This window comes from Melitaea cinxia, chromosome 2 (genome assembly GCF_905220565.1).
Source record: "Melitaea cinxia chromosome 2, ilMelCinx1.1, whole genome shotgun sequence".
Classification (NCBI taxonomy): domain Eukaryota; kingdom Metazoa; phylum Arthropoda; class Insecta; order Lepidoptera; family Nymphalidae; genus Melitaea; species Melitaea cinxia.
Window position 1 is genome coordinate 19,154,788 of NC_059395.1, and position 14,713 is coordinate 19,169,500.

Below are 14,713 nucleotides of genomic sequence, written 5' to 3' on the forward strand. Positions count from 1 at the left end.
AACTAAAATGTCTGTTGCTGTGTGCATAATACAAGTCGTGATTTAGATATGTCGATAAATATACGTAAAAATAATTATGTAAACTGTTTTGCTGTTTTGCATACGTGCGTGCATATTATGTAATCATTGGGTAATAAGTTTCTTATCAAAATATTTTCTAAACAGTGATTTGGCTCACATCGAGTAGCCGTAATAATATTTACACGGGCACGGTGCGATAAAAGTACGTTGAACTTAAACGGGTGTTAGGAAAAGGTAATATAAAATCTTTCCTTATGCTACATATCTTAAATAAGTAACTTGGGTAGGACACAGCAGGAAATATCCTGCTCCGAATCTGGTGCAGTTTGACTGGAGTATATTTCGCCCTTACAGCAGATCACAGCTAAATAATACTACTCTCAAGCAGTGTTAGTGTTGTGTTCCTGTGGTGAGTAGATTAAGGTGACCAGAAATGGGGGGGGGGGGGGGGGTTGTTGAGGGTAGGATCGGCAACGCACTTGCGATGCTTCTGGTGCTGCAGGTGTCTATACGTTTTGGTAATCGCTTACCACCAGGTGAGCATACGCTTGTTTGCCGACCTAGTTGTATAATAAAAATTAATTAAGTACAATATGTAAGGGCTTTCACATTTTGAAGTAATAAAGTTTGGATGGACGCTTGATACTACTGTATGCAAGTACTGAATAGGTCGAAATAAAAACTGGCACCTGTATATACGGTATATAGCTGGAAATCTAGAATATTTACAGGTAACTTATTATTCAGAGTTTTCACGACATCGGTAATAACGCGGGAAACTCTACGAGGTGCAGCCTCTAAGCCGTAAAAATATTATTTCTGCAAAATTATCAAAAGTTTCCATACCTATTTAGTAGCTAAATATGTAACTAAAATACGTTAAGTAAATATGTATGGTCAGTTGGTTCGTAACTTTTAAGTTTTTAAAAATAATTTTATTTTCACTTAGTGAAAGTATTATTACAGTTAGCCATTATCACCTTCAATTTATTCACTCCCTATTTGTAAAAATGAGATAAAATAAATGTCAACTACCTTACACGGTAAAGTTAGTGTACCGTTAACTATTTATAGAGTTCGTGTAAATTGATGGATCACGACGGATTTATTATCATGTTTGAAAACTAAACAAGCTTTCTATATTTAGTAATATCAATGCGAATAGAAAGATAGTCAATACTTAGTTTTATTTAAGAATTAGTCTTTCTTTTTTATACTAAGTTCGCATAACTTAATATGTGGTTTAATTATGTACATATAGGTCGGCTTAGCCGATGATAAGCGGTTACCGTAGTTTGTGGACACTTGTAACACCAGAAGCGTTCCAAGCTCGTTGCTGACTCTGACCCTAGGAGTACTGGCTACCTTACCCACAACAGGAATACAAAACTGCTTGATATTAGCGTTATTTGGCTGAGATATTCTGTAAGATTGAGGTACTCAGTCGGGCTACTCTAGATTTTGACCAGGATATTATTTCTTAGTGAAATCCCTTCCATATAAGGATTCAGTAAAATGTTTTATTTACACTGTTAATACATGCGTCAATCAATGCTAGAAATATGCATAAAATGTGTGATCCAGGTTACGCCGGAGTCAAATTAGGTCTATGTGTGAATGACATTATAAATTATTTTAAATCTAGGTACCTACATATGTGACTGTGTGAGTGTTTCCGTTCCATGTGTCCGTCGCTGAGGTTAAGCAAGTTCAGATTTGCCAATTGGCTAGCATATAAAAATTTGATCGGACTTGAGTCTGTAACAGTTTTTATTAAGGGATTTTTTTTAATTATAAGGAATTATTTTTGCTCAGTTTATACATAAATTTATCCCTTCTTAATTCTATCTTATCTTGGACGAATGCTTGAAAACATCTGAGTGGCCTATACACCCATTTTTAATAATCAGCAGTCAAACGCGCGACCGCTAGAGCAGCAGCTAATTGTTGCAAGCAACGCACTAATCGTTTCGTAATATATTCGTTTAATGTTTTTTTTTTTTAACTTTTTCCTTACACAGCCTTTCCCTCATTTGTGTGCTATACAAATATTGTATTGAGAATTGTAAAAACCGAATTAGGTACGCGGTGTTGTCTAAGAAAAATTTCAATATTTTTTGTCGTTATTGCGGTACTTCCGCTCTGATTACGAATTGGTCTACAACAATGACGAGGTTTTCTTTTTTATCCCTTTGCGACAAAGCGACATTTAACATTTATCGATGTATTTATATTTGCACGCGTGTCACTGTGCATATAAGCGCACAATTTTGGGCGTGGCCGTGTGTCTGAAATTGATCACCCGTTCATCATATATTTCGGTGTAAATTCTAGTCTTTAACTTAGGTAAAATTCTGTCTTACATGTTCGTTTAAAAAGGGAATTAAGACTCACATTGTGGGACGAATTTTTGAATCTGAGTTCAACCACTGTTGCAGTAATTAAAAGAATGACTTTTTTACTCTTATGGGAAGGAAGTGTTGTTGATAGGTTTATGCTAGTCGGTAGTTCGAACTTTCTTAAGAGATATTCTAAGTTTCTTGGCAGTTCTTAGTAGAATAAGTATTCAGTAACGTAGAAGGTTTTACAATTTCAACTTATCAGCATTAGACTTTTCCAAGCACTCGTAAAACCTTGAATTAAATTTAAATGTATTTTGATTTTATTACACTTGAAGGAATATTGTATACAAATTTCTCATGGAGTAACGCATTGAAAATACTATTAAAATATTTATTGTATATATTCTCTGTCCTCAATCGTTCGTAGTAATAGTTAAGGTTTAAAGACAACCAATAGAATACTGACAACTATATTTATCGTCGTTTTTCCTATCAATAATTCATAAATCCATCTTAAAGTTGTTGTATGTGTGTATAGTGTTTCCTGCCTTAAGTTCGATATAAATTCAGAACCTCAGATCGAAACTTTAGTTTTTAGGTGAATGTATTCAGTTTCACTCGTTCTGAACTCGTATTCAATTTTTAAAACAATTAACTTGACCAGTTCCCACGATTGGCGTACGTTTACTAAAACTTAAATTGCTTTTGTATCTGACAATTCGCACGGTGTTGATGCGATTGAGATTTTTGTGTCGAATAGAAATCCTTGTGATATTGATGTTTAAGAGGAATCACTACAAAATGTAGGAGCTCAAAATGCATTGATAATTCAAGTTGTGGGAATTTCGGAACCTTGTTGGTTAGTCGTGAAATTTTTCCAAACGTTGGTTCTTTTTGTCAGTAGGTATTAAAACGGTCATTAAATAATTCTAGATCGACGGGTCAGTGAAACTAAAACGAACGATCACCTTTTGTTTCTCTTATTAACTTTTTCTCACCTCATTTAATTTTTTTTTACTTAATAATTTCTCTATTGTTACAGATTAAAGCTCCGACAATAAATTAGTATCGCAACATTACATTCCGCGATATCAATTAAAGAAGACTGATTTTTAGTAGAATACTTACATTCCTCCTTATAATGTTATAGAAACAAATAGAATTAAACGAAGATGTTCAAGTTACTCGGAGGTCTGAGTGTGTACTTCAAGTACCAGCCAATAAAGACTGACAATGCTGTGTTCAGACTGCACAATATATTCACAACGGTGCTGCTGCTTGCTTGCTCGGTGATCATAACTGCGACGCAGTACGTCGGGCAGCCGATACAATGCATCGTCGGGAAAGGTATCCCCGAGCATGTCGTGAACACCTTCTGCTGGATCACTTCGACGTTCACTATGCCAGATGCCTTTGCGAGAGAGGTGAGTTGACTTCGTTCGAGCTTCGTTTCGAGCAAATACAATTATATGTATACCCAAGTTTTCAGTCAGCAATCACTTAAAAAATTTCCTATTTTTGCACGCTTTTTAGTAGCTTCACCTGTATGTTTGTATATTTGTATGTTTGTATGTTTGAACGCCGCGTTGGCGTAACGGTCACAGCCATGGATTGTACCCGTTGCGCTGGCGGTTGCGGGTTCGATCCCCACACATGACAAACGTTTGTATTGGCCATACAGGTGTTTGCCGTGGTCTGGGTGTTTGTGCAGTCATTGTTGGTCTCCCCACCGTGCCTCGGAGAGCACGTTAAGAAGTCGGTCCCGGTTGTTATCATGTACACCTGATAGCGATCGTTACTCATAGTAGGGAATATATCCGCCAATCCGCAGTGTAGCAACGTAGTGGATTAAGCTCTGATCCTTCTCCTATGTGCGGAAAGAGGCCTATGCCCAGTAGTGGGATATTACAGGCTGAAGCGTATCTTTGAACTGACTCCTTTGGACTTCATTTTGAACCACTTCAAACGCAGATTTAATTTAAACTTAGTAGACTCATCGAGGACCGATGACAATACACTAATTTGATAAGATTATTCCTTTTTGTTTGGTTTATTAATAAAGCGAGTTTTTTTAGTTGCCTTTTAAACTATTTTTTTTTTAGCATTATTCAAATTCGTATTTTTCAGAATATAAGGTAATTGATAACATAATTATCAAATGAAACAGATTCTTTTTAATATCTACGATGTTTTAACACATTAGATAAATGACTAGCGGTCGATCTCATTACTAGTTTCCGTATAAAAAGTAGTCGCGGCCTTAATAAGGTGCTAAAATATTGTTGATTCAATTTTTGGTCAGATACGTCTGCCTAGGTGAGTACATGTAACACGTTTACTCGTTAGTCTAGTAAGAGTGTACTTGTAGGTTATTTTGAAGGGTAAAATTGTGACACCCGCGGTACCTGTAGTCGCCTGAACGCCGGCCGTCACGGTTTTAATAATTCCTGCTCCAGTATTTGATTCTGATCTGGACTCTTTCCTTATTGATCTCTACCATGCCTCACCTCAAGGTGTCTGTCCCGGTTGTTATCAACACCTAACATCTGACCGATAGTCGTGACAGATAATTTAGCCGCTAAATAGCAGTGGAGAAAAGAACTTTAACTGAGGTAGGGCACAGTAGGAATTTCCTGCTCAAAATATGGAGCAGCCCGACAGGGGTAGTACCTCGACCTTACAGAAGATCACAGCAAAATAATACTGTTTTCAAGCAGTATTGTGTTCCTGTTGGTGAGTAAGGTGACCAGAGCTCCTGGGGGGATTGGGGATTGGGTCGGTAACGCGCTTGCGATGCTTCTGGTGTTGCAGGCGTCTATAAGCTACGGTAATCGCTTACCATCAGGTGAGCCGTACGCTTGTTTGCCGACCTAGTGACATTAAAAAAAAAGAGCCTTCTCCTTTATGGAGCCATTGTCCAGCAGTAGAGCGTTATAGGCTGAAACAATCTATCTATAAAAATATTAAATAAATTAATATTTGATACATAAAGGCTAGCTAAGAGTTTGGAAACAAAAAAAATAAAATAAGTACCCAGACAACAAAATACATCTGTATATAACCGATTATATCATATTGTTTTTTTTTTTATGTGCGGGAATCGTAAATTTATATATACCAAATTGCTTTCTGAAAAAAATAATTAGATTTTGATATTAGTCGTTAGTTAATATCCTCTTAAGTGTCTGGAATTGTTTCTAATGGGTTTAATATCTCAAGCGTTATCAATCATGAGTGAGTAAGAATGGTTAGCTATTAATTGGTCCTTATTTGCAACTTGCGTGGGCAGATATTGCTGAATGGGTGACCCGTTGAACTTTATACCACTTAACACTTACACACACATAAGACTTTTGACCATTTCTTTTTGTCTAATTTAAAAATGGAGGTTCTCAATGCAGATGTATTTTTTATTTATGTTACTTTATAACTTTTTACTGGGTTTACCGATTTTGATGATTCTTTTTTCAATCGAAAGTTGGTGCTAGTCATGTGATCCCATTTAAATTTAATCGAAGCAGGGCAAGTACTTTTTAAGTTATACCTAATAATGAGTATTTCATGACGATTACATTCGTCCATCGTATCACTTGTCGATGTAATTGAAGTTGGTTTTTTTTTTTTTGCGAACAAACACGATTATTCTACGTCAAAATCAACGTATGTTCAAATTTTGGAGATACTTTCTCCACACATGAAGATGTTCCTAAAAGGACTATTTAATGTTTCAGTATGATTTGTGTACAGTAAATAATGAAGTATTATTTGAACAAATTACGTACTATATAAAAATTATTCCTCATTTCCTACAAAAAGTTCAATTTTACAAGTGTTACAAAATAACCTCTTATTTAACTCTGACAAATTCTAGTCTTATTCTTTGTCTTTTCAAATAGGTCACTTCGATAATATATTTTAAGATTCTGGGTCGATTGGCGTAATTCCTTTTTTTGTTTGAAAGAATTGTACTATGTATATCTGATGTTATGATGTTGAACTGTATACATTTACAATAGAATACCTTGGTGATTGTGAGGATATAGTTTAGTATTTGTAGTTGTTTCAATATGTTACTTTGTAAAGTTGTTCTATATATTTACACTATAGAATACCAAATAAAAACGTTCATCAAAACTATAGTTAAAATTGAGTAAAAATATGTTTCGTTTTTTTAACCGACTTCAAAAAAAGGAGGAGGTTCTCAATTCGACTGTATTTTTTTTTTATGTATGTTACATCAGAACTTTTGACCGTGTGGACCGATTTTGACAATTTTTTTTAATCGAAAGGTGGTGTGTGCCAATTGGTCCAATTTAAATTTATTTGAGATCTAACAACTACTTTTCGAGTTACATCTAATAATGCGTTTTTACTTGATGCTTTTTTCGTCGACCTACGTTGTATTATATCGCTTAACTTTCTACTGGATGTACCGATTTTGATAATTCTTTTTTTTGTTGGAAAGGAGATATCCCTAGTTTAGTACCATGATAAGGAAACTAGGATCTGATGATGGGATCCCAGAGAAATCGAGGGAAGCTCTTGAAAATCCGCAATAACTTTTTACTGGGTGTACCGATTTTAATAATTTTTAATTTAATCGAAAGCTGATGTGTTATTGAGATCTCATAACTACTTTTTGAGTAATCTTTGATAACGCGTAGTCACTTGACTATTTTTTCGTCGATCTACGTTGTATTACTCGTCGATGTAATTGAAGTCGGTTTTTTTTTTCGTTTGCGAGCAAACAATTATTTTTCAACAAGTTTTCTTTTTGCTTAATAAACACAGTAAGAAAGTCAATCTCAAAATACTACATGTATGATATTAACGAAAGTTTTTTATTTCTTATATGAAATCCTTATCTTTTATTCAGTTAATTTACAATTTTATCAATGCCTTTTATTAATATTCGTACTTTTTACTCTCCATTTATTACAATAAGGATTATGTGTACAGCTCGTATTCCTTTAGGGTTACTTTATGATATTTTAGACATTTTGTTTTCTATTTAACAGCGCTCTCTGAGTTAAGCCGAATACTTAAGTTTTGTATCTAGTGTTAGTTTATTACAAGTCGTTAGCGCAGCATTGGTCGGTCCATCCGCGTCTCTCAGCGTTGGCTGAGCGCCAGATCTAGGCTATTTTAGCGAAACTTTCAATTCCTTTGTCATTATTTGTGCGTTTCTTTGTTTTTCTATTTTTGTCATTTTCTATGGTTTTCAAATGAATATTATATTGTACATGTAATTAATATAATTTTAACCGACCGATGTTGGTATGGTGTATGGATATTTCGGAAAAACGAATGATATATATTTATAGTTTTGTAACATTTTTTTTTCAATCGTCTTGTTTGCCTGTCTATGGCTGTACGTCTCTTTGTGTGTTTGTTCATGTTCACTAGTTTTGGTATTAGCCTGACACACCGTCTAGAAGTGAAGTTTTACTTGGAGAACACATTGCTAGGTTACTTTGATTTCGTTTTTTTGTTTATATTATTATAAGAAACGTAGACAAAGTTGCAGTCGATGAAAAAAACATTTTCTCGGAATAACAATAGTCGTAATACTTAAAGGTCGAACCAGTGATATTTTAAAACACATGAAAATTGGTACATGCCAATTAACAACGTGTCAGAAGTTGACCAATTTGCGATGCATTGTTAAGTTTCATACACGTATATGTATATCGCCTACACGTTATTAAATAAAGGTTAGTTTGTTTATCATTGTCTTAAATTTATATGGTCTTAAAATTTAATTAGCTAAGACAAAATTATGTCTATTAAAACTGAGTAGTGTATAGCTACTAGAAATAGGTATGTTCTTGATATTTCGCCTTCGCTCCGAAACATTTTAAAACTTATTAGTGATCAGAATTATGTAGTAATTTTTAAAGCCAATATTTCCTCTGGGTCAAAAAAAATATCACATATTTGTGTTTGTCGTGACGTGGGAGTTTTTGTTTGTACAGTGTTTTTGGACCGTTCGAAGTTCATCCTTTTAGTGTTCTGGAGGCCATAAAGGCAAGGCGCTTATTTCATTGTTATTTGTTTAACAACACATATGTCTAACATCTGTTCTAACATTTTTTTTTTTTTTTTTTTTTTTTTTTTTTTTTTTTTTTTTTTTTTTTTTTTTTTTTTTTAGCCTAAGCCTCCGATATGTTTGGTCGGAGCCTGTATCTACGTAGTACTCTTTCATTCCAGTTCTATCAGTTATGCCTCTCGTACTTTCATTCCTCATACTAATTTCTTTCTCGCGTCCATCATCTTTTATACTCAGGGTGGGTTCCCAAACTATTTGCTTCCTAAGCTATTCTATCTTTCTTATTTTTACTATGCCTTTATTTTACAGGGTAAAGAAAACAAAGATTTTACTGGTTTATATTTTGCTTTTTACAATTTGTAGGCTTTACGGTTTTTATCGTGGTTACTTCTCTTGAGATAATTCATTATCTCGTGAAAAGCTATATGTACATGAACATTCGTTGTAAACTCTTAATTTTTTTTTTTTGACAAATTACATGATCTTATTTCTAGTTAATACTATTTTAACTAATTTATTTTATTTGTACAATTTCAATCTTAAGCTATTATACAGATTCCTTATCCTATGCAATAAATCTATGCTACCTAACTATATACAATTATATAATTGGAACATATTTGCTTGCCATTTTGTGAGTACCACGTATCAATATTTTTTCAGCCGTTTCTAGGACAAGAATCAGTGTTTATACTGCTGCCTAAGTTAGCTTCATTCACCCTTCCATACATCTCTATTGCAGGATTCGGAGGACGCGCGATTTATCCCTCTTATTCTGCAGGAACTTTGTTCCACAACAAACTTATAAGTTTCTTCCAGATCCAGAGTCCCCGCAGAATGTCTCGCGCACTCTGTGCCAGGGATACGGAGACTTCTTTTGAATACACCGCTGTGCCGACTATCGCACCGTCAGCAATAAGCGACGGACGATCGCGCCAGCTCGTCCCACCTCCCTCTCACTGGGCAGTCACTGCTGAAGGCATTGTGCAGAATACTATCAAGTTTCGCTCTTCGGCAGTTCCTGCAGGAAGGCGGGACTGATGCCGCGAAGTCCACGCAGTCCGCCTTGAGGTGCGGGCCGCCACAGTGGCTGCACGCGTCCTCCGTTTCCACGCAGAACCTCTTGCTATGTCCGTAGGCGAGACACCTCGAGCACTGGACCAGCGGGGACTGGTCCTCGGCCTTTACCCTCTGAAGGTCTATATGCACGTACGCCGCGTTAGTGATCCGATTCCAGAGGGGTGGTGATGTTTCTAACACCACGTGTGCCGTGTGCGGGTTCCTCGCCTTACGGCGGTAGCGCACTTTCACTCTGCAGCTCTCCTGGTCGAGATCGTCAAAAAGAGTTCCCGGTTCTGGTTCTTTAGGGCCTTGAGTATGTCCTCGTCAGTGTTAACCGAGAGGACTCCCCGTAGAACCAGGAGCGGGTCCCTGTTCTGGACTTCTTCGACCAGAAGACCCTTCCCTTTCGATTCCACTCGCTCTCTCACTTTTGCTCTTTCGGTGGTGGTGGCGAAAGCCATCACCACCTTCCTTCCTTTGTCTTTCGCCTTTCTTACACGCTCGACCTTGGTCCATCCTTCTTTGGCGTCGACCGCTTCCCTCAACCTGGTGAGAACTTCCTCCCCGGTCATCTGATCATCCTCCGATGATACCACCAGAGAGTGGAGAGCGGCCGGCGCCTTTAGTGAGGGCCCAGATGTTATCGCCTCGGCGTAGGTTTTCGGAGCAACTCCCGCCTCATGCTGTTTTTCAATGTTGGCTTTGATGTCCTTAACCATTTCTTGTGTCTCAAGCAGGAGACGAGATTGCTCCTCGACCTTCTCTATAACCGCGCTATTCTGACACTTTTCTTGTTCATCAAGCTGGGCCTCTAAGGTTGTGATCATTACCTCGAACAATTCGTGGGTATTCCTTAGGCCCGCTTCTAATGTTTTCCTTATTTCTTTTTTCAAAGTTTTTGCAGCGCCCAGGGCTTTTCTGGTCTCATCGAGGTTTTCCTTCTCCGCCTCCCTCCATGTCATGAAAACTCTCCTCTTCGCATTGTAATAGCTGGCTTTTGGAATCTCTTTTCTCTTTATAAGGGGAGTCAGCCTTGTGTCCAGAGATTTTTGAACACTTCCCAACGAGGACTTGGGAGTTCGCGGAGTCACCGAAGTGCGTGTCAACACTTGGGCTCTGCCAGAGACGTATAACCTTGAGCCTGACATACCGGAGGTGCGTCAAATAAAATTTTTCTAGTAGGTAGGTATAAAAGTCTAAAGAAATTTTTGTCAATTTTTTATATTAAAGCTGCAATAGCAGGGGTAAAATCTGTTCTAACATTAGATGTGAAATCGTTGAACAAAAAAGAAGGGTTCAAGTCTTTGCTTGCTATTAAGCGACCTGAGGTCGAAGCAATCAACGCTGATCATATAAATCTAATTGGATTAGTCGACTAGGTGCTGCCAATTGAGCGGTAACTGTCCACATCCTCACTCGAACGGTGACGTATCAGTGTATCGTTTTGCGATTTAAATTGGGCACTTAATAGTGATTGCTCTCCCGTCACAGAATACTCAAATCAGTTAGGTAATTTATTTTGTGCGTAGAAATCTTTTCGTTTTCTTTTTTTGAATTTGGATGGAAATAATTAAGATTTTTTTTGTTTTCTTTATTTGTTTATCGACTACAAAAGAAGAAGGAGGTTCTAAATTCGACTGTGTTTCTTTTTTTTCTGAGCTATTTCGTAATTTTTTACTAGGTGTATCGATTTTGCTGATTCTTTCTGTATTCGAAAGTTGGTATTTGTCTCTTTGTCCTATTTATCTCTAATAAATCGTATTTAAATTCTCATTTTATTACTTGTACGAGTTGTTACAAACGAACAATTATTATTTTTTATTTTGCCAATTTTTGGTCGTTCTCCAGTTTATTAATTAGTTGGGGTGTATGGTTCCTGTTCATTTTCTTCTACCTATTTTAGGAAGCAAAGCCTATGACATCAATATTTGTAAGAATTAATGTAAATTTGCGCTATATTTTATTTTCCTCATTTACCTCAATCACTATTCTTCGAAATAAGCTTTGAGTAATGAGAAACCTACATTAGTACATTATTGTCAGTATGACAATGCGTTTTACGGATTTAAGAATATTTTGTGTATGTTGTGTTTATTCGTTTTCCAGTACCATTTAGGAATCTATTAATTTGTACAATTCAATTGTTACATATTTTTTAGGCAATATGGAATATTTTTAATAAATGTTGACTATGAGGCTAAATTATGTGTTCCAATATTTCACGCGCTTCGTTTGTAAGAAGTCGACAAAATCGCTTGTTTGGTACGTAAATTAAATCAGATACTAATAATATAGTTGTTCTAAAGCCAGACTTGACATAATCGTTACTGACGACTTTTGGTTTTTAACTTTAACTCTAATCAATTGATGTTAGTTTCATATTTATTATTAAAACAGTGCTTTAGCTTTTCAAACCAAAAAAAATATAGTACATTTTTTTCACTTTTTACCATTTTCTAAGTCTAAAAGCACTGGCAGAATTTTTAATAAAGTTATTAAAAATATTGATAGTTGCCACAAAAACTAACCACTGTTTATCTTCTGCTAGACATTATTGTTTCCAGTTTTAATGGCCAGGGTCTTACTTCCGACTTCCGATTCCTCAAATATCGCGATCTTTTGCCTCACTTTGGGTGAGACGTCTAGACGACCATTGCTTTCTTTTACTTCCGGGTGGTCTAGATCCAGCTCAACGAACTACCATGTAATGTTTATTACGTTACTACGTAAATATTTAGCAAGAACTAACTACTCGTAAAAAGTATAATACACCGGTGTCGACCTGACCTTACTATTCAAACGAATTTGACCCTCACATATTTCAGTTATATAGGGTTGCATTTCGTCTTTGATAACATAAATGCATGATTGTCAAGATCAGACAGGTCTTTAATTTATCAATCGCGTTCCTTTGATAAGCGTATTCAATATGCTGTTCAATCCACACAAAGCTCCGCTTTACTGAGAAATAATTTGCGTTTATTTGAACCATCTTTATTTAATATGGCCTCTGAAGACTGGACATCTTTATATAATTCGACCTTTGGTATCAAACGCATATCGTTATTCGCTGTTCTCGAATTCCTTAACAATAATCTACATGTTTCCCTCGATTAATTGTTTGCGTAGTGTATGCACAAGTATTTTTATTTCAAGCAAAGCTTAGTTTGAATAGTGTATTATTTTATTTGTTACACATCGTAGACTATACTAACATATATTTTTTCACACGTTATTTATTAATAATTATTTTATTGTTTCTTTAACTGTTAAGGTTAACAGTTTTAAGAAATAATTATAAAATATTATAATAATACGGAAACTTCTAGAATACGTACACTTCTTATTATTTTATTCAGCTATGATATATTTCTTATGTGATATCTATATAAATAAAAATGAACGATGCTAAGCGCGTAACCCGAGAATAGCTCGACCAATTCGACTAATTAATTTTTTTGTATGTTTCTTAAGGCCCACGGAAAAAACATTACTATTAACTTTTGACAGAACGAAGTCTGTCCGGGCAGCTAGTAGCTTATATTTCTTTGAGTATTGCACATTTCAAGTAAAGGACACGCAATGAAGTTATTGTCCTATGAATATCACAGTGTACCATGACATTCGTGACTCGTGCGTAACACGTGGTACGAGTAATTAATTAATATTTATCAGTCGACATTATTTTGATGACGATGATGCAGTGGTCACAGAAGCTGACAGACCATAGTTTTTTGTGGTTGGCTGGGCGTTTGTTGTTACTTACGTCCTTTTGGTGTTGTTAATTAGAAGTAGTAGTTTCTATATATTTATGTATATAATAAAAAACGAGTCGTTTTGCTCACTAATAGTACAATGTCAATCATGATTTGTTGGGGCTCGGATGGTTCGTAATCAGTAAATAAGAAACCGGGTGACGAAATGAGAACGGAAAGACGTGGAATAACGTTTTGCTTAATATTAATTACTGTGTGAATATCGAATATTAGTTATATATTTTTTAATATTTTTAATGTCACCATTTTATTTATATTTAACCGCGATTAAGTAGTTTTTAATTTGTTTTTATTTATAATAATTTAAAAAACAATGCGTGAGATTGTAAGGAAATTGTAAAAGTATTTTGACGTTAAATTTTTAGTATTGTGAGAACGAAATTTAAAAAGCATTTCATTGTTTAATCGTTACCTACATTGCTAGCTTTCAAATAAAGAGCGCTATTAAGTGAAGACAATTTGCTAGCAATCATCGTTAATGGTTTTTTTTTTCTTTTTTTTTTTTTTTGGTTAAATTGTAATATCCTGTTGTCTTCCGCGTCGTATTAGAATGATGATCCGGCACGTTAGTGTCTAATGCGTAATAATGCGTAAGCGCATGACTTGAATGCTTATCACGTAATGTAGTAATTAGAACGGTTACATTTAAAAGTGCATATCGACGTTACTTTTTAAAGAAATGTCTTTTTCCTTTTAATTTTTATGTTAAAGTTTATATTAATATAAAGGAATATATTCCTTTGTACCTTTTTTTATAGCAGTAGTAATATCTTATACTATTAAACGAGCAAATCTTGTATATATATATATATATATATATATATATATATATATATAATCTGAATCTCGGAAACGGCTCCAACGATTTTCATGAAATTTAGTATGCAGGAGATTTCGGGGGAGATAAATAAATCTAGCTAGGATTCATTTTTAGAAAATGTCGTTTTATCCCTGTTTTTAGGCAATGAAAAAATTGCTACAATATCGTTAGAATAAGAAGGTAAATTTCGCATCTGTCAACAAAGTTCTAATAGCTCAGGGGAAATCGGCCGATCGCGCTCGGCCGAAAAGATCATGGTTCGAATCCTCAAGTTTTCCAGATCGATTATCGTTTTTTTTTCTTTTTTTTCTAAAAAAAATAAAATCGAAAAATATTATTCAAATTTTATCAATATGTAATTCGTATTTAAAGATTTTCAACAAACACGATTTACTAAAAATACCGAGCTAAGCTCGGTCACCCAGGTCCTGTATTGTTTTATAAAGAGATTTTTGACACTTTCATACTAGTCACATATAAAAGAAATATTTAATTTTAATTTTATGTATAGGAATTGGTAAATAACTTTAAATGTCGTTTCTTTGTTTTTTCAGGTAGGTTAAGGGTTTTTATGATTTATTTTTGTATCATAATGTATAAAAGAAAATTGTATAATAAAATCTTTGTTTTTTCAGAGCAACAC

The 14,713-nt window shown here is 35.1% G+C and overlaps 1 protein-coding gene across 1 annotated transcript in view; it reads left to right on the top strand.

Moving 5' to 3' along the window:
* The first annotated feature begins 3,535 nt into the window (after positions 1-3,535).
* Positions 3,536-14,713, top strand: part of LOC123666513 (innexin inx1) — a 37,029-nt gene continuing 25,851 nt past the window's right edge. Inside the window, exon 1 of the mRNA XM_045600597.1 lies at positions 3,536-3,787. Within this exon, the coding sequence (XP_045456553.1) occupies positions 3,536-3,787 (252 nt within the window). The remainder of the gene's footprint in view (positions 3,788-14,713) is intronic.